The sequence below is a fragment of the Brienomyrus brachyistius genome, unplaced genomic scaffold (genome assembly GCF_023856365.1).
Source record: "Brienomyrus brachyistius isolate T26 unplaced genomic scaffold, BBRACH_0.4 scaffold52, whole genome shotgun sequence".
Lineage (NCBI taxonomy): Eukaryota > Metazoa > Chordata > Actinopteri > Osteoglossiformes > Mormyridae > Brienomyrus > Brienomyrus brachyistius.
The window spans coordinates 1,533,766-1,561,684 of NW_026042327.1; the positions used below are offsets into that span (position 1 = coordinate 1,533,766).

The window sequence follows — 27,919 nt, forward strand, 5'->3', positions numbered from 1 at the left end:
ACCCACTTTACCAGCACCAAAGCAGTCCCATACCATTTTACTCCCTCTGCCATGCTAGACAGAAGCATGGCAGCTATTCTTTGAAGTTGTGCTTCTAAGGCCAGCATAAAAGTTGTATTTTCCCTGTTGCAAAAAACACTGGTAGAGATGGTACGAGGCACTGAAGGCTTGAACCTTTTTAACCATTATATTGAAAACTGGTTCACTACTCGAAGACACAGTGCACATGGGTGACATTTTGTGGTGAAAGTACCACTCCTGATTATATATATATATATACAGTACAGGCCAAAAGTTTGGACACACCTTCTCATTCAATGTGTTGTCTTTATTTTCATGACCATTTGTACATTGGTAGATTCTCACTGAAGGCAAAAAAATAGCCACCCTTTGCTCTGATTACTGCTTTGCACACTCTTGGCATTCTCTCAATGAGCTTCAAGAGGTAGTCACCTGAAATGGTTTTCAGTCTAGAGTTCCCAGAGGTGTTTAGCAAGTGTGCAAAGCAGTAATCAGAGCAAAGGGTGGCTATTTTGAAGAAACTAGAATATAAAACATGTTTTCCGTTATGTCACCTTTTTTTGTTAAGTACATAACTCCACATGGGTTCATTCATAGTTCTGATGCCTTCAGTGAGAATCTACCAATGTAAATAGTCATGAAAATAAAGAAAACACATTGAATGAGAATGTGTGTCCAAACTTTTGGCCTGTACTGTATATATATATATATATATATATATACAGGTATGAATGCATTTGACTGTTTGTGTGTGTGTGTGTGTGTGTGTGTGTGCAAACTGACAGACAGCGTGCAAAGGCTCTTAATTTGGATATGTTTGTGAAACGTTCTGCTGCACAGCACAACAAAGAAAAACAACTGGTCAGTGATAATGAAAAGTACAATCAGCATTGTTTTAACCATGAGAGTCCAAATGCTTAGATAAATTGTCACTTTTTCAGTGTAAGTATGCTCCTGAGCTCCACGATTCTGAATGATAGTCGGTTTCTCACTGAACCTCCATGCCACTCTGTTAAAATCTCTTGCCACCCCATTTAAAATTTTCTAGATCCACCACTGTGCCAGAGCTAAGACTTAAGAATCTTGAGTATTATTTCAACATAAACTTTGCTTGGGTGCTTCATACTTTAAATTAAATATAAATTATGGCAACGTGCAAAACTATTAAGCAAAATGCAACATATTTGTTTTTCATTTACATAATTATATATGTTGATTATGATTCTTTTTAGTTCCACAGTACATGCAGATACTAAAATCCAAGCATGCACTCTTAGTTTAATTGCTATCAGTTCATATAAAGATTTATAGAAATTTCAGTCAGAGACTAGCTTCTGATATAGAAAGAATGTTTACATTTTTTTTGGCCGTGGAATAGTTTTTCAGTGCTGCATGTAGTTTCTCTTTATTGTTTGAATAGGACACACTTACACATCAACAAGTGCAGTGGCAGTTGTGATGTTCTCGCATATGAGAAAATACACGGACAACATTTATTAAAGAAAACGAAAGGCTTTACTCTCCATACTCCAGTCAATTGCATGCATAGGCCTACTGCCGCATCTCACTTTGCCAACTTCCGCTTCCGTGCGGCTCAGGAGGATCTGGCTGCAGAACACTGGAAAGGGGTCCACAGCTCAAGGGGACCACCAGAGGACCGATGGAGTGGAACCGGGAACCAAGGGATTTGCCAGTGACTGGCACTCACTGTTGTTTTCGACTACAATAAAAACAGCTGTACTGGCTAAATAATGAGCATACAAAAGGAAAAAAAGACGTGGATAGGAATAAAAAAGTAATTAAAAATAGAAAAACAACTGAAGAGTCATTCACACTGAACACGCGTCTCTGCTCTCAGGACGATGATCCTGCCAACTGCGCCAGACTGCGACAGACCGAACTACAAAACGGTGAACCACTCAGTGGACAGCTGACTACGCCACCCTAGGAATTTCATCCAGCTTTCCATTGAGACTACAGTTTTGCAGTCTGTTCTGCCAAACAATGTATTAAAAAGTGCAGTGTTATACATGACACTGTAATTAGTTCAATTCAAGAGATGTACAATCAAGTTATAATAGTGTGATTATCATAATCACACAAATATATGAGTTCCTCCAATACTGAATTAAACAACCCTTTATGCTGTCCCTTATGTGAATTAGTAAAACTTTTCACACCTTTTTCACCATAGTCAGCCATTCTCTCCATAGTCATATGCAATTCCAATTCCCCCTTTTATTTATTTTATGGCAGACAGACAGCAGTGTATTATTATATTATAATTATATTATATTTATTATAATTATATAATTATATTATATTATAATTATTATATATATCATTATATTAGGGTGCCCCTCGCAGAAGGTAAATTTAATCTTATTTAATAAAATTTGTTATATAGCTTCAGATCACAGCTGAAGTCATTTACTGTAAGGTTACCTTTACTATAGAAGATATAACAGCTCCCAAAGTTCTTCATTTGGTACAGAAAACATGCGCCTGACAGATGTTTATTCCGTCTTTATTCTTCTAGACACCGTGAAAAACTATAAAATAAACATATTATTAAATTCCTGCATTACATTTAATCTTACAAAACATTCTAAAAGATCCATGATATTACCGCTAAACAGCGGCTCATACATCACCGCAATTACACTTTTCAATACAAGACAACAAGTAAATACAATAAATATAAATTACTGTGTGCGCCTTCTGACCAAATGCTTAGGAGTTATTACAGATCCTGCCGTGACAAGCCGACAAACCACAAGTTGACTCCATGAATCTCCCAGCATGCATTTACTCCTACCCTATTCCGTCTCATGACCATGTATTCAAGGGTTAACACGGATCAATTAAATAGTCAGCAGAGGGCACTGGCATACATTTCACAGTATACATTCTATATTAAATCAAACCAGCAAAAGGTGATTATAAAATAACCGTCTTAGCGACAGTTACAGAATGGCGTAGTCACCCTTTCGCTCTATAGCGCCCCCTACCCCTACTACGTTTATAATTATAGTAATTGCCTCATGTGCAGTTGCGTTGGCTAAGTTACCTGGAAATGTTATTAGCTGCACATTCTCCTAGAAACTAACAACGGTGCTCACTCAGGTATATTTATATTGGTCAGAAAGCTGATGTAAAATCTGATATAGTGCTGAATGTGTTATTTTGTAGACAGTAATAGGCATAATTAATTTTATATTCCATTACTGTAGTAAGCTATACTTGCTTACTTAAGGTATTTTGCGTTATTAATGTGTGATTTAAATGAAGGTAGTTCTATTGCAGTCAGCTTTTATTCAGAGTGAGTAGCTTGTCATCATGAAGAGGAAGTGTGACAATCGTGAGTTTTTGGGCAACCACAGAAAAGCAGGAAAGTAAGTAGAGACAGTGAGATAATTAGTGCCAGTCAGATGATAGACGTATACAGTATGTGAGTCAAAGGTTCTTCATATATTAATCATCCCATTCAGGTAACAAATCCTTAGAAATCCATTCCTGAGCATCATGCCAAGAAACACCACTTGTTTACTGATAACTGCTTTCATGTAAACTCTGCTGTGCTGAGAGTAAAGATGAAGAGGGAGAGACAGCAAGAGGCTGCTGACGGCAGAGAATGCAGGTGACATGGAGGGGAGTGAGAAAAGGAGCAAATATTGATGGTTAAGAGTGAATAATGACGTCACAGCAGCCTGATCCTGATGTTAGTTTAATATGCTTCTTAGTTTGGCTTGTGGTGTGTATTTCAGATACAGCATTTAATCAGGGAGACTGAGTGTGAGTCAATGGCAGAGAAAGAGTGAGAGAGAGAGAGAGAGAGAGAGAGAGAGAGAGCAGACAGGCAGGTGAAGATGAAGGTGTATTAGGGAGGAGGGGGGAGGAGCTTGGACCTTCACCAAATCAGCCAAATGTAAATGTCACGTCTATCAAACAGGAGACCCTGCTTTCAGGAGAAATGGTTTAAAGATCACACTGGGGTCCATTACAGCCCCCCCTCTTCTTAAGGGGGGTTCTTCGTTTCTACTGTGCAAAGTAATTTGTAACACAAATGTCTAAACTGGCATGAAAGACAGATTCAGCTCTTGTGACGACTGGCATGTGAAACTGGAAAAGGCACTGGGGAAATTCAGTGCACATAAAGACAGGCAGTGCCACAGATTAGCACTGATGACATGGATTCAGAAGATCAATCCTGTTAATATTCAACCTTCAGATGAGCTGGAAAGAGCAGCAGCAAGTGAGGAAAAATCTTCTGGAGTTAAGTACTTGGCACGGCAAGGCCTGGCTTTTCGAGGTGTTGGTAAGGAGAGTGGGAATTTCAAGCAGCTTCTAATGCAAACAGCAGAGGGCGATGCAGAGCTGACCATGTGGCTGAAAGGCCACTTTGATTTCACCAGTGCTGTTTAACTGTAACACCTGTTCCTGGGTTGCCCTCAGTCCTTCTTATTGGTTATGATTCTCACTGTCCTGCATTGTGTCTTGTTAGCTGTGTATTTAAGTGCCTGTTCTGCTTCTGTTCTTTGATGCTTCATTATAGCTGTATGTTGTATGTATGTATATAGTTCTATAGTTGTGTTTATTCCATCATTTAGTTCATTCCTGGTCATTTGCTGTTTATTTTGGATCCATCCTGATCCTTTTGGTTTTGATGTGTGTGTTGTAATAAACCCTTTGGTTTCTCTGAGCTGCCGGTGGATCGTCACCATTTTTCCACCCGTGTCATGCACTGCCGCAACCAGAAGAGGGCAGAAGATATGGCACAAAAACAAAGGAAGAAGCCTAACTTTAAAAAGAACAAAAAACATCAAGACTCATTCAGCATGGGGTGGTGGGTTAACGAATAACACAAACAATCAAAGAATAAGCAAACAAAAGAGTGAAAAGATGCAGAGATGACTGAGAAGCAGAAGATGACTGGAGAAAAGACGACAGGACCAGAAGACAGGAGGGATACAGGGAGAGCGGAGAAGACAGTATAACTGAAGAATGGGAGAAGAGGAGAGACCACAGAGGAAGGAGAACATAGATGACTGGAGGGGAGGGAATATAGGAGCAACAGAGAGAAGGAGGAAGGGCTGCGGAGGAGAAGACAGGATAAGAGGGGAAAATGTGAGCAGAGATGGACAAACCCCCCCACTGCCCAGCAAAGTGCACTTGTAAGTAAACCACAATTTTTGCCTTGGGCTCAATATCTGGACTTGTCTCTGTGTAGCGATGCGTAGAATCCTTGACACTGGTTATGACTATACTGTATTAGTCCTAAACCTGCCATTATAGTGTAAGGAGAAAAGATTATTTAAAAATAAATCATTTTACAAAAAGGTAGAGCGATGTAGCCCCCGGAGAAGTCCCCCCCCCCAAAGCCCTGTTTGTTCCCTTCTAGCTACCAGATGAAACTCACAATGCACCCCAACGCCACCTAACTTCTCTTCCACATGATGCACCTTATTTACCCTTTGAATCCTGTCCATTATTGAGCGTTTTTCTATCCATTTGATTATAAGCTTATTACACTGTATGTACATTAGTCAGCCACATATGCTGTATGGCTTTGTTTTCTGGACAGTCTGGGCTACTCAGATATGTCATAATTCGATGTGTAAATGCTGACAGTCTTGATATTATCCTTCTTATCAGGAAAAACTACTTCTGCATATAGATATTTCTCAATTTTTAGTCTCATCTAATATAAAAATTGGCAGGTAGTACAAATATAATCTTATAAATGCTGAGATTAGAGTATCTGCGATGCAGGAATGCAGGGGTTTTATTGGGGACCTTTCTATGGCTTAGTATTGTGAAGGAATACATGGTTAGTGCCAGGCGCAAATGAATATCTTTGATTTTGCATACATTTCGTAACTTGTTGAAGTTGTCTGATAGTAATACATGGTTTAATTATTATGAATGTTTATTTACTACTTTATAACATCTGAAAGAAACTGAAATAGAAAAGCTTATTTTAGTTTATGGTCCACTGGATAAAGCAGGGTCTCCTGTTTGATAGACGTGACATTTACATTTGGCTGATTTGGTGAAGGTCCAAGCTCCTCCCCCCTCCTCCCTAATACACCTTCATCTTCATCTGCCTGTCTGCTCTCTCTCTCTCTCTCTCTCTCTCTCTCTCTCTCTCTGTCATTGACTCACACTCAGTCTCCCTGATTAAATGCTGTATCTGAAATACACACCACAGGCCAAACTAAGAAGCATATTAAACTAACATCAGGATCAGGCTGCTGTGACGTCATTATTCACTCTTAACCATCAATATTTGCTCCTTTTCTCACTCCCCTCCATGTCACCTGCATTCTCTGCCGTCAGCAGCCTCTTGCTGTCTCTCCCTCTTCATCTTTACTCTCAGCACAGCAGAGTTTACATGAAAGCAGTTATCAGTAAACAAGTGGTGTTTCTTGGCATGATGCTCAGGAATGGATTTCTAAGGATTTGTTACCTGAATTTCCCTCCTTCTCAATCTTCCCTCAAATACTGTTACATTTGTCTTTATTCCACACTCACACCCTATCTTGATCATACTCTGACTGCATGGCATCCATATACAGGGCAAACTATTTTACAGTCTTATCTAGTATAATAGGACATAAACATTGAATTTGATCGTTATCTTTTATTTACACATTAGAACACAACGCATGAATATGAAGGGATCGTTTGCATTTGCAACCAACTCCTCCGCAAACCCCCCTGCGGAATACTGGCCGCGGACAGGGGTGGGAATCCCCAAGCTGGAAGACTGTACTGCGTCATGTTAACATTAGCTAGCTAGTTATGGATACAGAGTGCACCGGACTAAAACTATAAAGGACGTAAGGTGTGTGATATAGTAAAACACTTACTAACTGGTAATGCACGTTAGCATTACGTTAAATGACAACTTTACCTATTACTTACCAGAATAGTCTCCTATACGTTCGCCGAATGACAGCAGTTAGAAGGCGGTGCGTTTTTCAGAAACACACCGGAGTTAAACTTACGGCGCGTTATTTACCGGCACTTCTAACACCAACATTTGCAGCCATTAACTCATAGGTGGTAGTAACACTGAAATTACTTTCTCTGCGTCAAAATAAGGTAACACTGTGATTTTGATACTTTATCATTTCCTTTAACTTAACCGTACCTTCCTCCCATTCCTCCGTCTCTGCTTATTGACATTTAGGAGAGTGTCAGATATAAATTAACGGTGCAAAATTATCAAACACTTAAGAGACAGACACAACACTGAAGAGATGACAAAGACACAGTTTGAAAAGTAAATATATGTTTTATTGTAAATCTCTTATCTTAACTTAGCCTATCATATGTTAACCTATCTTATATTTTAACTTAGCCTATCTTATTATATTTTAACTAATCTTATTATGTTTTAATTTATCTTATCTTAATCTATTTCATCTAAGCCTCTTATCCGATCCTATCTTATCCTATCCTATCTTATATCTATAATAATCCTTAAACAACATTTCTACTATCCCTCCGTCCCCGGCCATAACCCACAAGTCCATCACCAATGTCTCTGTCAGTCTTCTGTCCCCGGCCATAACCCACAAGTCCGTCACCAATAATGTCTCTGTCAGTCCTCCGTTTCCGGCCATAACCCATGAGTCCGTGCATTCGTTGCAGGAGTTGCTGCTCGGCGGAATGCTGATGCTGCCCCTGGCCTCTCTCTGCTCGCAGGGCGCAGGAGCCGTTGCTGTCCGGACGACGGAGGAACTTCAGCTGGGGCCTCCTCCTCGTCGCTCCTTCTTCCTCCAGCGTGGGTAGCCTGTCCCTCCCGCTCCACGGACGAACCCTCTGGCCCTGGTGATTTTCTTCTCTTCCAGTCTGGACAGCCGGTTGTTAAAACAAGGAAAGATTATTGATATAACACATTTTATGCTCTAATTAAAGTGCTCTAATAAAGTCTCTTAAGCCAGGGCTTTACCTTCGGCATGTCAGGCACCCTCCGTGTCAATCGAGGCTTTTCCGTCTCTTCCTTCTTTATCACACCTTCCTTCGTTGATATTTTCACTTTAATTATGATTTTAATTTTAATCTTAACTATTTTGCTGTCGTTGTTCTCCATTGTGAAGACTCTCTTCAAAATACAAGCTTTCCCTCAGATGATCGGAAGAAGTGTGAGAAGATAAGTAAATGTGATTCAAAAGTAATTAAGCTGTTGTCACGGACGCCCATTCGTACCATAACAGACAATGCGGTGCTATGCAGCTTGTCGGCGACTTTCGGCCGCGTTCGGCACCGACTGACCGGTCGTAGGTCCGATTCGGCTGTAAGCAGGTTGCCAACTCTGACGCACCTGGCGCGAGACTCTGGCTTTAAGATTCAAACGCACACAGCAAGAAATCTTATGGAGAATCTCTATTAATCCATTTAAAACCTAAAACTGGCTACATCAAAAGTGTTTGGGCAGTTTGCAAATCCTAAAGATTATTTACAAGGTAATAAAACCGTTATATAAATGTGAATACGTGTGTAGACTTGTCTCGCCCTTTATTTTATATGCAAAAATGATAATATGCAGGGGGCACATAACTGGTGTGAAAGTACTTATTCGCTGTTTAAACCGATACGCGCGGTAATGTCTTGTAGCAGCGCAAATACGTGTTTATTTAATGTACATTCGCGCTGTTATGACAAGAAATCATTGTGTATTTTAGCCTTCATGCCTGCAGAAGTAAAAATTAGCTACATAAATGTTAAGATGCACGGTAATTTTTTGTCATAACAGCGTGAATGCACATAAAATAAATACGCATTTGCGCTGCTACAACAAAGAATTGCCGCGAGTGTACGGGAATGCGTACTTGCGCACCACGCAGTTATGTGATCCTTATCATATGTATAGTATATTGTACAATAAATGTTATAACAGTTAAGTTTTATTGTTAGGTCTTTTTTAATCATAATTTTCTTCCTTCATTCCTGCTGACAGTTGGGGCAGAGACTGTCATACGCTCTGGGTAACACTCAGAGCCAGACGCAGCCTAACAGTAAAACATTTAGAAATGTGACAAAAGGTCTTCTGTTTGTCCATTAATTCCTACATAGAGTTTTAATCCCGTTTACATGAAAAGCTGTACTTATTGTGTCCCTGACTATTCCAAATTTCTTTTTGCAGCAAACTGACAAACCGAATAAGCCCAGGACACTGGAAAATACTTGAAAAACATGGTAAAGTGGATTTCAGCATTTTCTGTCGTTACATTTGTATTAGAATTTTAACAAATGTCTTCGTTAGTACTATATTGTATTTTGCAGGATGTTCCTCAACAGATTGGTTCTCTGGACTGTGGTGCGTTCATGTTGATTGTTGTCACGGATCGGGGAAGCAGGAGCAGGAAGACGGAGAATCGGGAAACAAAGGATTTATTGGGGAAACCAGCTAGGAACACGAGGCAATAGAAGTAGCGACTTAAATGACAGGTCTGGGGAAACATATTTTGACGCGGAGTTAAATACATAGGACTAATGAAAACAGCTGGAAACAGCGAATGACATCGGGATTCCACGCGTGAGTAACGAGGGGGCGTGGCACACGGGAGCAGTGGACGAGCGCCCAAGACAACTGTAAGATATAATACCTTGAATTGTTGGATGTAACACTTGTGATACAGAGAATGTATTGAAGTTTTTCCCCCTTCCTCTCCCTTTTATCAGTATGCACTCTGCATGGCCTTGGTGTGTCTTGAGTATTACAAAATGCACCATGAACTGTCTATATTATATATCTATATTATATTTTTATTTATGTCATAATATGTGAATTTGATCTGTTGTTTTGCAGTGAGTTGGAGGGATTTGACAAAAACATCCTTTTAGAAATGCGTGAGGAAGTAAGTTCTTTTCTTTTTGACAAGTAGTGTATCTGTCAGGTTTGCGACGCAACAGAGAAATTAAATATTTTATTTCACTCCTCAGGGTCAAGACTCTGGTCTCCAGCTCACCGCTCTCTGTTACATTTCCATGGCCATGTTGTCCGATAGTATTATTGGATTTTTCTATACTATAGTTTTTTATGTTTAATTATTGCACGCTATATAAATTGTTATAATAGTTTATTTTTCCTTTTGATGTGTGTGTGCTTAAAAGTATTAAATATGAGTAATAGCAAATACAGTTTCCTCAGTAATGTATTTCATGAAATGATATTTTCCCAACAAAACCCATGTTTGCATTCAAGTCTCTTATGGTTTGTACATAATATTTGCAACAATTGTAAATATTTTGCAGAATATGTACTACAAGCCTCTGCAGTTGCAGCCGCACCCATATCCAAATTCATATATGATATATTTGTATATGTGTGTTTCAACATTCCTAAAAACCCTTAGGTTACATAATATATCCAAATATAGGGAATTTCAGTATGAGTCCTGATGTATTATCCATAATGCTGTACTTGCCCTACACACGGTGAGTTTGTAATAGAATCTTAGCCAGTCATTACTGAGTAGTTGTCACGTGTTGAACTCGGCAATTAAAATCCCTTTTTGTAAAATGTCTCTCCTTTGTTACCTACAGTGAGGCTTTGGTTAACTGAAATACACATGAATTATATTTAAAAGCAAGACATTTTTATCCAAATCCACATTAATATGATGGGGAAAAACGTTATGGTCATATAGTAGTAATGACCTTGTAATGATGCTGCAAGGCTGTATCTCAGCTTCCCACATACAGGTGCATGACTGATTATACATTATAAGAGGCATGAATAAATAAAGCACATGAACACAGTAATCTCACCTTATCAGCAGCAAACCTTCCTTAATGATACAACGGTATTTAGTATTCAAACATTAATCGGCAGGGGGTGTAGTGTTCCTGTATATGCAACATAGCAAACAAGGACTGTAAAGGTTATTTTAAATTATGCCCAGTATCCATTAAAACATGGCAGATGGGCGCCCCACCCTGGGTTGTTCCCTGCCTTGTGCCCATAGTGTCTGGGATTGGCTCTGGACCCCCCTGCCACCCTTAACAGAACCAGTGGGTGCAGAAGATGGATGGACTTTAAACATCATGTTACCTTAGCAACAGCGGTATGTCAGATTGTCTACAGAGCCTATGTGGAAATCTCTACCTGTCTTCTTCAGATTGACTGGCAGAGTGCCCCTAGACACCATGATACTGTGTGATTCTTTAAATTAGGACCCATGGCAAACATTAACTGAATAAATAGTTTGTCAGAACTGTATATGTGGAATTGGGTGCTTTTGATTGGGGTCACCGGGGACCCAAAGCATTTGTTTTTTTTAAAAAACTCATCAAAAGAGCAATTGAAAATATGATATTGATTCATAAATAATTGGAATTTTTAAAAGCACCAGTGAGATATGACAAAAATATACACCTCTAGAGTCTTTGCAGCCCCCAGTTGGTTGGATGAGAGTTAACACCTCTGTAGATAGACAAGATGTTTCAGACAAGGCGTCAGGCAAAATCTCTCATTTTAACCATTTTATTTAGATAATTCATACTAAAGCTCTTGATTTGATAGATTATTTAGATTATTTTCTACAGATTAGTATGAAGTCTCTCCTGTGTTGAATTTGGTACATCAGAGTGACCAAGGATAATCCCTCCTGTTTAATATAATAATATTAAATATTAAGTTGTAAGTGATATGGTCGGGTTACTGACACAGGGCCAGTTTCTTTGCTAAATCTAACATAAGTGGAACATTCCGTCTTTCTCTCTCAATCCAAGTCTTCTCTCTAAACCAGCAAACTTACAATCATTTAACCGTAATTTCCGAACTCGACTCCATCTTCTAAGTATGTCATTTACCTTCATCTTCACCTAGTTTACAGTAACACTATCTGACGCTACAATACTGTAAGAGAGGAACACTTTTCCCCAATGATGCAGGTTTGTGACTCGACTATACTGGGCACCAGGTATAAGAAACAGCTCACAACAGAAGTATAGCAATAAGCCTTTATTACCAGGATTCCACAATTCAGTGTTCCTGACCCAATAAGTGAATAGAGCACCCAGGCAACACCGCAACCCCCCACACAATGATCTCAGCACAGCAATCTCTAAAACATTTGGGAAAACACTTCACACTCAGCTAAAGCACCCGGCTAAAGTTCGCCTGTGAAGATCACCGCACAGGCAATGGCCTCTGTTCCGCCGCTGATCCCTGGATTGGAGGTAAAGTCTGTTGGAGTACCTCCATGACCCAAGGGTAGGCCCACCAGTCCCTGGTCACTGGTCACTGCTGGCCTCTCAACCTTCATTTCCTCCGCTACAGTGGTTGGATCCGGCTCTTCAAACCAACATGGACTCAGATTTTGGTGCAACACCCGTTCTTCTCCATTACCAGAAGATCTCACCACATATACTGGCAATTCCACATTAGGTTGTGACAACAACATAGGCTTTAACCTCCCACCTATTCCTCAATTTCCCTGGTCCCCGGGCCGCCTGTTCAACACCAGTACTCTCTGTCCCGGTACCAAAGGTTCTGCTTTTACCTTTCGGTCAAAACCCCTTTTCTGCATTGCACTTGATTTTTTAATCTGATGTTGAGCATGTGTATAAGCAGCCACTAACCTCTTATGGTGCTGATACACCCAAAAGGTAATTTAGCATAACATCCAAACATTAAGAAATAGGGGCTGTAGCCTGTAGAGGAATGAGGTGTGTTATTATAAGCCTGCACCATCTCCAGCACATACTTATCCCATTCCTCTTTTTGGGCTTCTGCAAGTGTCCCCAACATGTCCAATAATGTCCGATTAAACCGCTCATATTGTCCATTCCCTGAGGGGTGATATGGGGTCGTGTGTGTCGTCTTTATTCCATACAACTCACAGAGTTCTCGAATAACCCCTGCTTCAAAATTTGGACCCTAATCGGAGTGTAATTGATCAAACCCCCCAAATGGCTGAATAAAATGGGTCCATAAGGCCTGTGCCGTTATCACCGCCGTCTGGTCCAGAGTGGCCACTGCGACCGCATACCGTGTAAAATGGTCCACTATGACCAGCACATTCCACTTCTTGATGCCTCCAGGCTCAGAAAGTCCACCGACACCATCTGAAGGGGATACATTGATTTAATTGGGACCAACGGGGCACATACTTTAGCGGTTGGCGTCTTCCTTAAGCCACACCGTTCGCACTTTTGGCAATACTCCTTCAATTGCTTGTACATCCCTGGCCAAATAAATCGTCTCCATGCGACTCCACCCACCTTCTCCACAGCCAAATGGCCCGCTCCATCATGCACCCACTCCATCACACCCACCTTCTCCACAGCCAAATGGCCCGCTCCATCATGCACCCACTCCATCACACCCACCTTCTCCGCAGCCAAATGGCCCGCTCCATCATGCACCCACTCCATCACACCCACCTTCTCCGCAGCCAAATGGCCCGCTCCATCATGCACCCACTCCATCACACCCACCTTCTCCGCAGCCAAATGGCCCGCTCCATCATGCACCCACTCCATCACACCCACCTTCTCCACAGCCAAATGGCCCGCTCCATCATGCACCCACGCCATCACTCGCTTCCGCAAAGAGGAGGGCACCAAAATCTGTTTGACCTCCTCCCTTGTCTTGGGGTCCACCACCTCCCTACAAAGTAGTCCTTGGTGAACACAAAGTCGACCCCACTGACGCAGTAGTGTGCGGACCTGTCCATCTTCAGACACCCTTTCTCTCGGGGTAGGTTCTTTTCCTCTGTCCACATATAGCCACACTCGTGCCATTGCTGTATCCCCTCTTTGGGCTGCCATCCACTCCTCCACCATCCCTGCTCCCAGTCCCTCGGTCTCCATCTGGGCATTAACACCCTCACTGGTAACTGGCTGTCTGGCGGGGCTGTAACAAATGCTTGCAAACATGCCTGCACTACTGCGGGAGCCACTCTACTTCCACCACCTTCCGGTAGGATACCGTCCTCTTCATCTTCCCCCTCTCTCGACACCGCTCCCACCGGCCATCGGGAGAGGGCATCCGCATTCCCATTAATCCCACCTGGCCGATAACAGACTTCAAACTGGAATCCAGCCAGCTGTGCCACCCAGCGCTGTTCCACGGCTCCCAGCTAAATGAGCCAGGGGATTGTTGTCTGTAAACACCACAAATGGAGAGGCAGTTAAGTACGCCCTAAACTTTTCAACAATAGCCCATTTTAATGCCAGCAACTCCAACTTGAATGAACTGTACTTCCTATCGCTCCTCTCCGCTGGTCGCAGACTCCGGCTGGCATAGGCGATCACACGCTCCTTCCCTTCCTGCACTTGAGCCAACACTGCACCCAATGCAGCCACACTGGCATCTGTATAAACCCTAAAGGGGACTGAGAATCAGCATAAGCCAACACTGCACCCAATGCAGCCAAACTGGCATCTGTATAAACCCTAAAGGGGACTGAGAATCAGCATAAGCCAACACTGCACCCAATGCAGCCACACTGGCATCTGTATAAACCCTAAAGGGGACTGAGAATCAGCATAAGCCAACACTGCACCCAATGCAGCCAAACTGGCATCTGTATAAACCCTAAAGGGGACTGAGAATCAGCATAAGCCAACACTGGTGCTTGCAGCAGGCACTTCAGCCTCTGAAAGGCCATTTCCTGTGCTTCCCCCACGTCCACGACTGTAATTACCTGATGTCTGATGAGAATATTTCTTCGATGTTCCCCTCAAAAGTTCATTCAAGGGAGCAGCAATCTTTGCAGAGTCCTCAATAAACCGTCGATAATACCCAGTAAAGCCCAAAGATGCTCGAAGCTGGAGGCTATTGATTGGGGCTCGTCATGCTTCCGCCGCCAGCAACTTCTCTGGGTCTGGAGAGACTCCTCCTTCAGAAACCACGTGTCCCAGATATCTAACTCCATCCTGAAATAAAGAGAACTTTGCTGGTTTCACTTTAAGTCCATAACCCGGCAAGCGAGTAAATACCAAGTCCAGATGAGCAAGATGTGCATTAAATGTTGGAGAAAATACTATGATGTCGTCCAAATACAACAGCAACATCTCAAAATTTTTATCTCCCAAACAACTCTCCACTAACCTCTGTAACGTCCCGGGTGAGTTACACAGCCCCATCGGCATCCGATTAAACTGGAATAGACCCATAGGGGTAATAAAAGCAGTTCTCTTATCAGCTGGGTGAACACCAACCTGCCAATACCCATGCGCAAGATCCAATGTTGAGAACTGCGGACTTTTTCAATGAGGCCATGGATTCTTCCACCCTCGGAAGTGGGTATGCATCTTTATGAGTAACCATATTAAGCTTCCTATAATCCACACAAAATCAAAGTGTACCATCCTTTTTCTTTACCAACACGACTGGCGCTGCCCAAGGACTACAGCTTTCACTTATTACTCCCCCCTCCAATAACTTTTTCAAAAGACTTATGACTTCCTGGTAGAGCTTAGGAGGAATCCGCCTATATCGCTCCCTAATAGGAGCTGTTGTACCTGTTGGGATCACATGCAGTACTTTATCTGTATACCCATAATCCTCCTCATGCTGTGAAAACACTCCATAATGTTTAACCAACAGGTCCTTAATCTTTCCCTGCTGCTCTACTGAGAACTGACCTGGATCAAGGGGTGCTCCCCCAGGCACGCAGTCCCTTCTCTCTCTTCCCTTTCAACTGTACATTGTCTAACACCCACCTCTACAGTCGCCTCATCCACTGGCCGCACTTCCAACTCTCCTTGTCCCCTTTTTTGACAAACTTCCACCTCATGAATCACTCCCAATGTAACTCGCCCAACCAATTTAACCGACTCTAGAGCCAAATTTACGACTCTAACCTTTACACGTGGACAGGACTGAAACCCTGTATCTTTCACGATCAAAACTCCTTTATTAGGTATGACTTGGCCACAGATAGAAAGATTTACCTCAATATATCCTATATAGGGGATCCTTAATCCATTAGCTGCAATTAAATTAAGCTTTTGAATGGGCTGCTGCACCTGTGGGCCTCCTACCTCAAAATGTTCTTTAAAATAACTCTGTCAATGTCGTAACTTGTGACCCCGTATCAAATATTGCATTTTAATACCATTTATTAACACTTCAGCCACTGAACATTGACCCACTATATCATTGCTATGAATCTCCTGGCCACCAACCCCATTCCCCACTGTTTGGGCCTTAACAGAGGGCGGTTCTAGTTTAAAGGCTCCTCCATGGATCCTACTGCCCGGCATCTTCTCTCAATATGTCGCACCCTTTTACACCGGCGACAGATTGGTCTCCCCGAGTCAAAGGCAACACAGCAACCCCCCACACAATGACCTCAGCACAGCAATCTCTAAAACACTTGGGAAAACACTTCACACTCAGCTAAAACACCCGGCTAAAGTTCACACGTGGACAATAAAAAGGCCTGGGCAGCTCACATCAACACAAGGGCCATGAACACCAAAATCACATGTGGTTCCTCCTAAATAACACATAAATACACAAGGAAAAACATCAATTCATATCAAACAATATTATTTAAATTAAGTAGTTGGGGGAAGACAGCCCAATCCCCCGAAAACAAAACCCACAACAGGAACCATAATCCAACTCCTAGAAGGAACTACAAACCTTTCCTGTGGCGCCTGGAATCCACGCCGCTGCCACCAATCGCTGACCGGCGTCATTAGCTTCCCAACTCTGCGCACCCCAATAACTCGCCGTATGTCCCACAATGCAATACTTTTTCCCAGCGTACGCACTTCAGCTCTCTCTCTTTTCCTCTCCCTTTTTCTTTCCTATTTCTTTCCTATTCTGCTCTTTGCATCCATATTATGTTCTATATATAAGGTATTTACTAAAAATGGAATCGCGGCCATGTTAAAATGTGCTGATGTTTCTTTACATTAACCTGTGTCAGTAAATGCTGGGTGAGGACTTGGACTCACAGTGGTATAGAGGTATAAGCAAGGTGTGTCTAAATAACCCTCAGTTTTAATCCCACAGGTCCTTTTGAAATACAGTGTATATTATTAATAATCATGATGCTCTCATACAACAGGCACTGTGGACAGGTTAATGTGCCCTGCAGTAATTTAACATGTCTGGCTTTTAAATAGAACAGACTTTACTTCCCCTTCTGTGGTAATTATGAATCTGCGAATCTGTATATGAAGCTGAAGAATCAACACAAAACATTTGCAATTGTCACTAATTAACCCAGAAGCAAATTCCCCCTTAACACCGTATATTTTACACTGGTATATTTGTGACTCCATTCTGAGAGCACAGTGATATCCACAAACATCACAAACCAGCCAATCACAGGTTGGAGAATTTAGCCAACTGGTCCTGTGTGTATATTAAATGTTTAATGTACAGGACAATAAAACGTCATGCTTTTTAAAGCCATTTAAGACCTTGTTTGTCAATTATACCATTTTTAATGCTATGTAAGACCAAATTGGTTTAATTACTTCTAATCCTTATAATGTCCCATGGAAACCCAGTCTTAGAGCTGTCCTGAAAAAAATATATTTTGATGATATTTCAAGGAAATTACTTACTTTGTAAAGGTGCTTAATAGGAGGTGTGATGTCCTGGAGGCAAACCTCAAGTGCTTCTGTTCTTTCTACAAGAAACCACAAACATTTCAGGTATGTAGCAATTTGAAACATTGTTCAAAATTAAGTTCAATTCACTCCACACAAGCAATAGCTTCCATTATTTCCATTCCACATTTAATGTTTTGGAATTAGGTTAAATGACTGATATTTTAAACTATATTTGTCAAACACTGCGCCCACTAACAGGTGAATAACATTGATTACCTGGTAATAGTGGCACCTGGTAGTGGGTGGGACCTATTAGGCAGCAAATAAACAATGTGTGGGATATACTGGGATGCAGAAAAGTGGACAAGCCTAAAGATTTGAGAGACAAGGGCCAAGTTGTGATGGCTTGATGATTCGGTCACAGCATCTCCAAAACTGTAGGGAAATATGTGAACGGGTGACGGAGGCTCATTACATGTCAGATAGTACAGCAAACCTTCAGAGGTCTGGAGGAATCCACGCCCTGATGAGTCATGGCTATTTTGGCGGCAAAGGTGAGCCTGGGCCCCACCATGAACCTGCTGACCACTGCAGGACCATCTCACAAGAGCTGGGGGTTTGGAGACGCTATGATCCAGCTCTCTAGCCATCACAAAATGGCCCATGTCAAAGTCACTCCCATCCTTACACTTGCACATTGTTTCTGCTTCCAACACATCAGCTTCAAGGACAAAGCGCTCACCTGCTGCGTAATATAACCCCCCCACATATAACCCCAGGGAACAACCCAGGATGGGGGGCCAGTCCATCACAGGGCACACTCACTCACCATGCATTCACACATGCACACCTACGGGCAATTTAGCAAGTCCAATTAGGCTCAGCATGTATTTGGACTGTGGGAGGAAACCGGAGTACCTGGAGGAAACCCCACGACGACATGGGGAGAACATGCAAACTCCACACACACGTAACCCAGGTGGAGACTCGAACCCCGGTCCCAGAGGTGTGAGGCAACAGTGCTGACCACTGCACCACTATGCCGCCCCCCCTAGGTCAATCCATTCAACAGTTATTAGCCACAAGGCATGTTTACTTATTGCAACACCACCTAGGGGTGGAATGACACTATTTTTGTTCTTATTCCTCAGAATTGGGCCCCAAGTCTAGTCACCAAATCAATTTTATCCAATCAAAGTTTTGTTGAGATATGGCCACACATCCTGTTCAGTGGATTTGTCATCAAATTCATTGGATGATAGTGGCCATAGCATCTGACTTTTAGTAACTTTTGGTCACAATCCCTTCTAGATGATGCCCCCCAAATTTGATGATGATTGGATCAACAGCCTAGGTTTCCAAAAAACTTTTTTTTCAGAAAAATTCAAAATGACAATATGACAGACTTAATTAATGAGTGCAATCGAAGTTAGACAAGCCATGGCTTTAAACACACCAAAGATCATAATCCCAGGTTTAAGAATTCAGAATTTACATGCAGAAACATATCTTGAAATTTGACCTGATGGTGTTGCTACAGGAATGAATGGATTAAACCCAAATTTGGTGAGCCAGTATTTTGGATGGGCCTCTGTCAGGGTGCCAAATTAAAAAGTAGAAGATTGGACAAAATTTTTGGCCTGTGCAAAATAAGTAGGTTTTCTGAAAAATTCAGAATGACAGAAAATACAATAAGGAAATTGACGGCAATGGATGAATTTGAATCGGGATGACCAAAGGATTCAGAGGAATGAAAGATCACAAATCTAGGCCAAGGGGTGTTAACATACTTCATATATCAAGTATAATACCCGTAAGAAATGCGTTTATTATAAGAATGTCCGCTAAAGTCAGCTAAAACTGCTTAATTTCATTCTTTTTAGCTTTGCTCTGACTTTAGCTGAGTATTTTGTTCACCCTGGTGCTTGTTGGTAATACCCCAGTGAGTACAGTGCACGCCCCCTCCCCCAAACAGATTCTTCCCAAAAAAATGCGCCAACTTCCTTCACGAGGGAAAGATTTGGGATCCATTTAGCCTTTATTTATTTGTAATAGAGTATAAACGACTCACATATTTTAATTAATTACTTACATTCAGTGCTGTGTGTGGTTGTGCATTGACTTTAATAGGAAGGAGTGTCTGCAGGTTTTCTGCCACACACAGGTACCAGCCCGTGTCCTTCCTCTCCAGTCGCCTCATTGTGACGCTGAGCACTTTATTAACTCTTTCATCACTGAGCTCCACAGGCCTCCCATCCAAACTTCCAGAATTCTCTACACAGGAGCCCCTGCCCATCCTACACCACATCATGTCAATGTAAATGTCAGTATAGTGACACTGAATACTGACAGTGTCTCCTTTCATAGGCGTCACCTCCTGTTTGTCCACAAGCTGTCCTGGAGATCCTGAAGACACAAATCAGAAACAAAGGAAGCACTAACGTTTGCATAACAATAAGATATTCTCACTATGATTATGAACCAGTAACAAGATGTTTATATCGTCTTTCCGTACATTTTATGCATATCTATAGCTAAGCTATGACATTTGTCATATTACTTATCATACTTAACACGGGGGCAGCATGGTGGCACAGTGGTTTGCCCTGCTGCCTTACAGCAAGAAGGTCCTGTGTTCAATCCCAAGTCCTTTCTGCGTGGAGTTTGCACGCTCTGCCTCTGTTTGTCTGAGTTTTCACCAGGCGCTGTAGTTTCCTCCCACGGTCCAAAAGCATTCAAGAGGGGTTGAATGGTGAGTCTAAATTGGTCCTGTAGTTGTGTGTGCACCCTGTGGTGTGTTGGTGATTCCCCAGGGTTGGTTCCCACTTGTGCCCAGTGTTCTTGGGATAGGTTCCAGTCCCCAGGCAACCCCAGTTGGAATTAAGTGGCTTCAGAAAATGGATGGATGGATACTTAACCCCCTGTAGAAGCCCATGTAAACTGATATGGTTACTTTTTCCACGCTACATTTATCATATTGGGAAAAATTTAAATGCATAGCAGCGGCCCTTCTACCTCCGACGAGCTAAAAGGTGTGGCACAAGTCCCCTTATCCTCAGGACACTTTATAACTGTGTCATCAAGAGCATCCTAACTGGATGCGTCGCCGGCTGGTATGATAGCCACACCACCTACCCCAGCAAAGCTCTGCAAGAAGTAGCACGGTGTGGGGAATATCATTATGAGATGAGCTTCCTGTCAGGGTCAGCTCCTGTTGTCCCAGTCTTGCATCCATAGCTTCTGGCTTTGACCTTGAATAGGATAAGTGCTACAGCCAATGGATGGATATTCCATACTTACATGCACTCCACACATTAATGTCAAATGAGAGTATAATTTTCTTTACATGCAATATTAAGTATTAACATGGTCTATATGAGTAATTATGTAACTAATATTAAATAATTTTAAAGAATATATACCATGCAGTGTTGGCCTCCCATCTGCAGGGTAGGCCACACGAATCCCAGCCATAGTCTGTGCCTATGTGTATAGACTTTGCATGTCCTGAATATGTCACATTAGACATGGATTGATATCAGGCTTGGTACTTCATGATTAAAGCTAAATCAATAACGTAAAACATTCCCATTTAAATATTCAATTGCTTGGAAAAAGGCCTATTTACCAATTAAACCAGTAGCAATAGCACATAAATCCATTAAATACACAGATTAAGTTTAATTTGGTCTCAGATATTACAAAACCTCATGAATAATACACTGACATTAGGTCTATATATTTGTGTGTTTTTTTCCCATTAGCCTAGCCTACTTTTTGTCTCTGGGGAAAAGGATATGAATGAACTCGCATGTACGCTAAACATGACTTTATCCACAAACACGGAATGTAGTGTCCAGTGTTCAAACTCATTGATTTCAGGTCATTTTCACCTGTTGAAATGATTGAAGACAACAAAAAGATCATTTAAAGCATAAATGCATTTATTTTCTAATTAGATGTCAGCAAAACATTAAACATTTGTATGTAGTAATTGTAAGAAAACAAAAAGAAAACAAAATGTACCATTTTAAGTTTCTGGTACTGTGACATAACACTGATATCAGCGCATTTAACAACGTTACACATGACAGGCTAAACTATTCCTTCTAAGCTAGGTATCCTAAACTCAGTACGTCCAAACAAAAGCAAAAACAGAAATACTGTCACAGGTCCAGGGCGGATTGAGAGCGACAGCGTGTCATGGAGCAAGCAGAAACAGAGAGTGGACGACTCACTCAGGGATTCAAAGGAGGAAAGGGGAAAAACACTAGAGACACAAATAAAAACAAAAGCAGACCACGAGGGGTCAAAAACAAAACAAGGAACAACAGTAATCAAATAAGAAATCGGTCAGTGGGTCACAAGCTTTTTTTTTTTTTTTTTCCCTCCACCACCCCCCCTCTGCGGAGGACCACTTTATTGTGCCCGAGATGTTATTTCAGGTGGAGTCTAGGACCCAACCTGACACGTGTGTATAGACAAACAGGCACACACATATACAAGCATACGTTCCCACCCTCATGCAGACATAAACAAATATTTACACATTCACCCAACATTTAGACACACAGAAATGAACGCTGTACACATACTCTCACTCCCCATATATACTCTATGTGGACCCCTATTTTTCCTCTGGCGAGGAGACCAGAAGATCACCCCGGACCCCGCAGTAGCCGAGAAGCCCACCAGCCCAGACCCCGACCAGACGGCCAGCTCTTCCTCTCAGCCCCCAGCCCCAAATGGCGAACAGGGAACGGGGGTGTGAAAAGACCCCATGCCCCCCTTCGCCCGCTCAGATGTGGTGTTGGTGTGTGTTGTTCTAAAGTGCTTTTAAAACAGGTGAAGGGCATGGCACTAACCACCCCCTGCCGACCAACAGCTGGTGTTAGCTCCGCCTCTCCCCAGAGCCCTCAATGTCTATGTGTGATTAAAATTGAGATGTGGGCCCTGGCACCAGAGGTAAGGCTGAATGAACAGACCGCCCTCTGGATGCCATTCTGTGTGCCCATCCCCAACGCCCTAAATGTATGTGTCATGAGAGAGTAAGTAATGAGTGTCTACGTTGTAGTGTATGAATGAGGTACAGGTGGTCGCGAGGGGACAGAGGAGGAATACCTACCCTGCATCCCAGCAACGCACCTACACCTCAAAGCCCTACATGTGTGGTGGTGTGATGGAGCGGGAGGAGGGAAGCATTTAGGGATGGGGAGGAAAGGAATGGGGGGGGGGCAAAATACCTCCCCCCCCGGAGCCAGCTCCCCCGCTGACCCCCATAGGCACTCCCCATTCCCCGAAATCCATCCAGGGAGGGGGGCCCAGGCCCATCCAGACCGGGGCCCAAAGCAGCAGCACCACCGGGCCCCACAGAGCCCAAGGCGCCCCACCGGACCCCACTACAAAGGAAAAGCTACCCCCGCCCCAGCATTCAGTCAACTCCCAGACTGCACAAGACAAAAGACATCCAAAGACATTGTACCTCTCTGAAAGGTAGAAACGTTTCACCGCTCGTCCAAGCAGCTTTGCATGTGCAAATGCACAACCCCTCACTCAACAGAGGTAGAGGCATTAGGCACAACCTGTCTCCAATTTAACCTGCGGCCCTCTCATCATTTGCCAAAACAAAAATAATTCCCAGGAAAAAAACAGACCCAATTCACACCTCCACCAGGTGGACCACCCTTAACGACCCACTCTATTGGAGTAGGAGGGACTGGTTACATCTACCCGCAACTCCCCCCCCCCCCGCCACTTTGTTTCACTCAACGAGCCCCCTTAGACTACTTACCCAGGAGGATAAATATGTGGACACTTACTACCTCCCTCAGTCTGAAGAAGCTGCTTGGATGAGCAGCGAAACGTTTCTAACTTTCAGAGACAAGTCCAGTTGCCACGAGTCAACCACCAGAGAGTATGGTCTAAGGTTGCCTGGTCCTTCTGTTCCTCTGTGGTGAAGGGTACCTTAAGGGTACCTTCACCACATTGCCATTTGATACTGACACCTTCACATTGCCTGCTTCTAAATCGCCAACGATCAGTTCTTCCAATAATAATTTGTCCACCTTAGTTTCAACAATATCCAAATTTATAGCATTTGGCTGGAATTCACTGTTTATAACTTCTACTGCCACATCCACGATTTCCAATTCAAATGCTTTTTCAAAAGCCTTTTCTCTAGTCTCCTCCACTTGAACTTCTCCAATTTGTACTTGCACAATTTCAAAATTAAATTTACTTTGATCTAAATATTCGAGATCAAACTGGCAGAGGTCTACCAGCACAGCTCCTATCTTCAGACTGTCTTGATGGTTGTCTACAGGCTTTATGGAGATTATCCTGTTATTTATCACAAAAGCCTCCAACCCATGTACATCTATCCCCTTATCCCTCCCAAGCTGGCTAGTGGGTGGAGTTACTTGGGAGCACTCCTCTTCATCACCCCAGCAGATGATCTCTTCCCACTTGTCCCAGGCTGCCCAATAAGCATCATCCGTCCAGCTAACTGCCTTGGCAATTCGCCTTCGGGAATGTGACTCAGTGGAACTGTCAGCCTGGTCAGAAGGTGATTCTGCTGGGGAGCACAGCTCTTTCTCATCTCCCCAGTCAATCACCTCTCCCCACTTGTCCCAAGTTGCCCAGTATCTGTCATCGCTCCAGCAAACAGCTTTCTCCATTCGTCTGATTCTGAATGAGGAAAAACAACATACAGGCAATGCATTGGAGCTGTCAGTCACTCCTGACATGTGGACTACACTTCTGCACTGACCCACACCTTCCCAATCAACAACCGCATTACTGCACAGGCAGAGCTGCTATCTTTGGTCAGCTGACTGGCGTGAGATTCTCAATTCCAGACAAGTCTGCACATTCATCTCCATATGTGTAACAGTCTTACTACCTTGTAAATAGTCTGGAGGGTTTGTAGACTACCCCAACACTTTTGATGGAGATAATTTTAGGTTTATAATGGAACAAAACAGACTGACTACAAGACATCTTGAGTGAGGGTTGGCAACCCTGCATATGACACTAACTAACCTGCACATAAAATTTAAATATAATCCAAACAATATACTGAATTTTACACAAACATATTTCAATATACAGTCATACCTCGGCTCACGAACTTAGTTCCTGACCTGAAAAGTGCGTGACCTCAATCAATTTCTCCCATTTCAAATAATGTAAATATGTATTATGTTCAATATGTTTAAACCTCAGAAACGCTGCATTTCCTTCAATTTTTTATATTTTTCTGTGACCAAGAATCCATCCATCCATTTTCCAAACCGCTTATCCTACTGGGTTGCCTATCCCGGAAGCAATGGGCACGAGGCAGGGAAAAATCGAGGATGGGGGGGGCAGCCCATTGCAGGGCACACTCACACACCATTCACTCACACATGCACACCTACGGGCAATTTAGCAAGTACCCGGAGGAAACCCCACGACGACATGGGGAGAACGCGACCAAGAATATAGACTTAAATTAAAATAACCTTACTTGTAACAAATAATGCTGTTGGCACGTCAAACTGTCGGTGCAGCGGTAAGAAAATCGGGAGAAGACTAACAATAATAGAGGATTTATACATGGAAAAATAAGTTCACACAACACGTTATTCACCATGAACTAGGACATATCGCCGACTTTCTCTTTAGGTCACTCTATACATACATATATATACTTCGAACACGCGCAGTACAACTCAACACCCCCTACCGTACAATCAAATTATGACACTGTGCACATATAACTGAGAGCATACATTTACATTTACATGCTAACAAATGCTAAATTAAATAAAACATTAAAACTGAGCATACGCTGGTCGCTCGAAAGACGCCAAAACACGGAAAAGAACCACAAAACATCCCCCCAAAAAACTAAACAATCAACATTAAAAGACTAAGTAACAGTCAAATGCAGTAATTTCGAAAATATAATTTTTTTTTATTATTATTATACTGGACATTTCTTTGCGTTTCGGGTGGTTCTTTGGGGAGCTTTCATTGGACCCTTTTGGGGACGTTTGTGGGTTCGCGGCCCGAAACACGGTTCGACAACCGGTACAAAACATTTTGGAACATCTGGTTCGTAACCCGATTTATTTGTGATCAGGACTGTTCGTGGGTCGAGGTACCACTGTACATACAAAGACAGATACTAAATAATAATATAAGTTATACGATAAAATGGGAGCAGAAATGCAACGTACCTTGCCATCTTGGTGCAGAAAAGCAAGTGAAGCCGCGTCTTTCAAACCGGTAGCTTCCCACGTGCGGAGGCATCAAATGTAACCAAGCAACAACATAACTAAATAATAACATCATAATACGTATAGTTGTTATATAATAATGACAGTTTTATACGTTTTTTATTTACTAATAGAAGTAAATAAGAAAAAAATTGTGTAAGAACTGCAAAGCAAGAATATAGTAGTAAGCATGAATCACACATTCAGCTCTGGATAATATCAGACAATGACTTAAAGACACGTGAAATGAACTGCACTCTTGGAGTCTGTCTCTCCCCAAAGCACTATGCAAGGTAACTTGTTTAATATGGGAATTATAAAATGACACTTTGGTAACATTTCAAACTGTTGTATACAGCGATCAGTATGTCGAACTGTCACGCCCAGCTCGTACGATCCTCATGTGTGCCACGCCCCCCTGATTATCCACGTGTGCTTCCCCATTATACCCAGCTGTGTCCGATTATTTTCGCCCAGTCCTGTCTATTTCAGTCCATGTCTTGCTTTCGTTCCTGGTCCGTCATTGATGTTAGTTAGTCGATGTTCGTGCTTCGTCCCGTTTTAGTGTTAATAAATCCCAGTTTCCCCGTGTTCTGCCTGCCTGTTTCCTGCCCATGCGATCGCGCTCGCAACCAGCCCAAAACCTGACATGAACAAGGTTATACATCACACAAGCTTCCCACAAGAACCTGTAATTAGACTAAGCGCGTACCACACTGGGCCCGGCTGCCTTATACGGCAACCGAGCACGATCGCATCCCGCCCCCCTCCCCAGTTCTGCCCCCCTGTTGCACTTACTGGTCCGGACGCGAGCACGTTTTGTCGTCAACCTGCAACTTTTTGTGTGAAAGAAACATAAGAAGCAAAGCTGTGTACCACAGTAGGGTAGAATTCATGGTTAATTTCGTGGCTTATTTGGGGCGGTTTTGAGTATGATGACACACACAGATTTGTCAAGTATACAAAGCAGAGGTTTTTATTTATTCGTGCTGCACGTACAGGAAGATCCACACTTTATCAAATATCTCAGGCAGACTGATGCTGCGCGGGATACCGGTGCCAAAAAGGTATTGCGGTACCGCATTTTTGAAAGCTGTTCGGTATTACATTACATTACATTTCTTTAGTACTTGTACTAATTACACTATTTTCGCTTCCGCTAACTATGGGATCATGACGATGGACTCTATATAGCAAAACCACTGCCGAAACTAAGTAATACACTAAGTTAGATCTGCACCCATCATGCTATATAAAATACTAAAACGTCAGCTAGTTAAGTATGATGTCCATAGCTTCACGTCAGTGATTTATGTCAGGTATATACATTGACGTCATTAAAGTTTGATGTTTGAATAATAAATAGATAATAAAGCATAATGTGCTGCGTGGGAAGTGTTTTATATGTGATCAGGTCATCAGAGCTGTATTATGGGATGTCACCAAGACAGGTAATGCTAATACTTAAAAGTAAATAGCATAATCATACAATGATAAGAAAGAGAATAAGGCAAAAACATTTCTTGAAATTTGGCCTGAGGGTGGCGCTAGAGTGATGGATGGATTGAACCCAAATTTGGTATGAATAGTTGGAACTGACCTCTATCGATGTGCCAAATTTCAAAAAAGTTGCCAATCGGCTCTATGGGCTGCCATAGACTCCCATGGCAAAAAGCATAATAATAGTGAAAACTACTAAAAACTATAGGTATCCTAATAATAATAGACTGTCATCTCTAAATTGCCCACAGTGTGTGAGTGAGTGCATTCCCTGCAATGGACTGGCATCCCATCCAAAAGTATACCATTGTGTCCTATGCTACCTGGGATAAGCTCCAGGCCCTCGTCTCCAGGATATGCGGTACGAGGATGGATGAATAATAATCATGTTTATTTCAATTTCAATTATTGGCAAATATAAACATGTACCAAGGATAATAGCAATAAATACAGTATGCCAAAATAAATGCTAGAGGAGAATCCTGCAATTCCTGCCCCAGTCCTGGGTCTGGGGAGTTTATTCTCACTGAGATTGCATAGGATTCCTCTGGCTGCTGTTTTTCTCCCGTACACGTGAAGTGCTACTTCTTCATTGCCCA

At 42.4% G+C, this 27,919-nt stretch overlaps 1 protein-coding gene, 1 long non-coding RNA gene and 1 pseudogene across 2 annotated transcripts; 2 read left to right on the top strand and 1 right to left on the bottom strand.

Annotated features, from left to right (window-relative positions):
• LOC125723840 (cytohesin-2-like) overlaps positions 1–27,919 on the top strand; it is an 86,385-nt pseudogene that overhangs the window by 18,596 nt on the left and 39,870 nt on the right.
• Positions 9,012–10,501, top strand: LOC125723878 (uncharacterized). The gene is made up of 3 exons (XR_007387006.1): positions 9,012–9,228; positions 9,842–9,890; positions 9,976–10,501. It is a non-coding gene; the product is annotated as an uncharacterized LOC125723878 (long non-coding RNA).
• Positions 12,962–14,132, bottom strand: LOC125723857 (uncharacterized). The gene is made up of 2 exons (XM_049000700.1): positions 13,531–14,132; positions 12,962–13,368 (listed from the first exon to the last, which is right to left on the bottom strand). Exons 1-2 carry the CDS (start codon positions 13,915–13,917, stop codon positions 13,045–13,047), a joined length of 711 nt encoding a protein of 236 aa, XP_048856657.1. The 5' UTR covers positions 13,918–14,132; the 3' UTR covers positions 12,962–13,044.

Bases quoted from the DNA above. Each gene is read 5' to 3' on its own strand.
- LOC125723857 (XM_049000700.1), bottom strand. From the start codon at position 13,917: ATGTTTGCAAGCATTTGTTACAGCCCCGCCAGACAGCCAGTTACCAGT. The intron at 13,369-13,530 runs GTGGGTGTGATG...GCTGCGGAGAAG, and splicing joins GCCATTTGGCTGTGGAGAAG to GTGGGTGTGATGGAGTGGGT.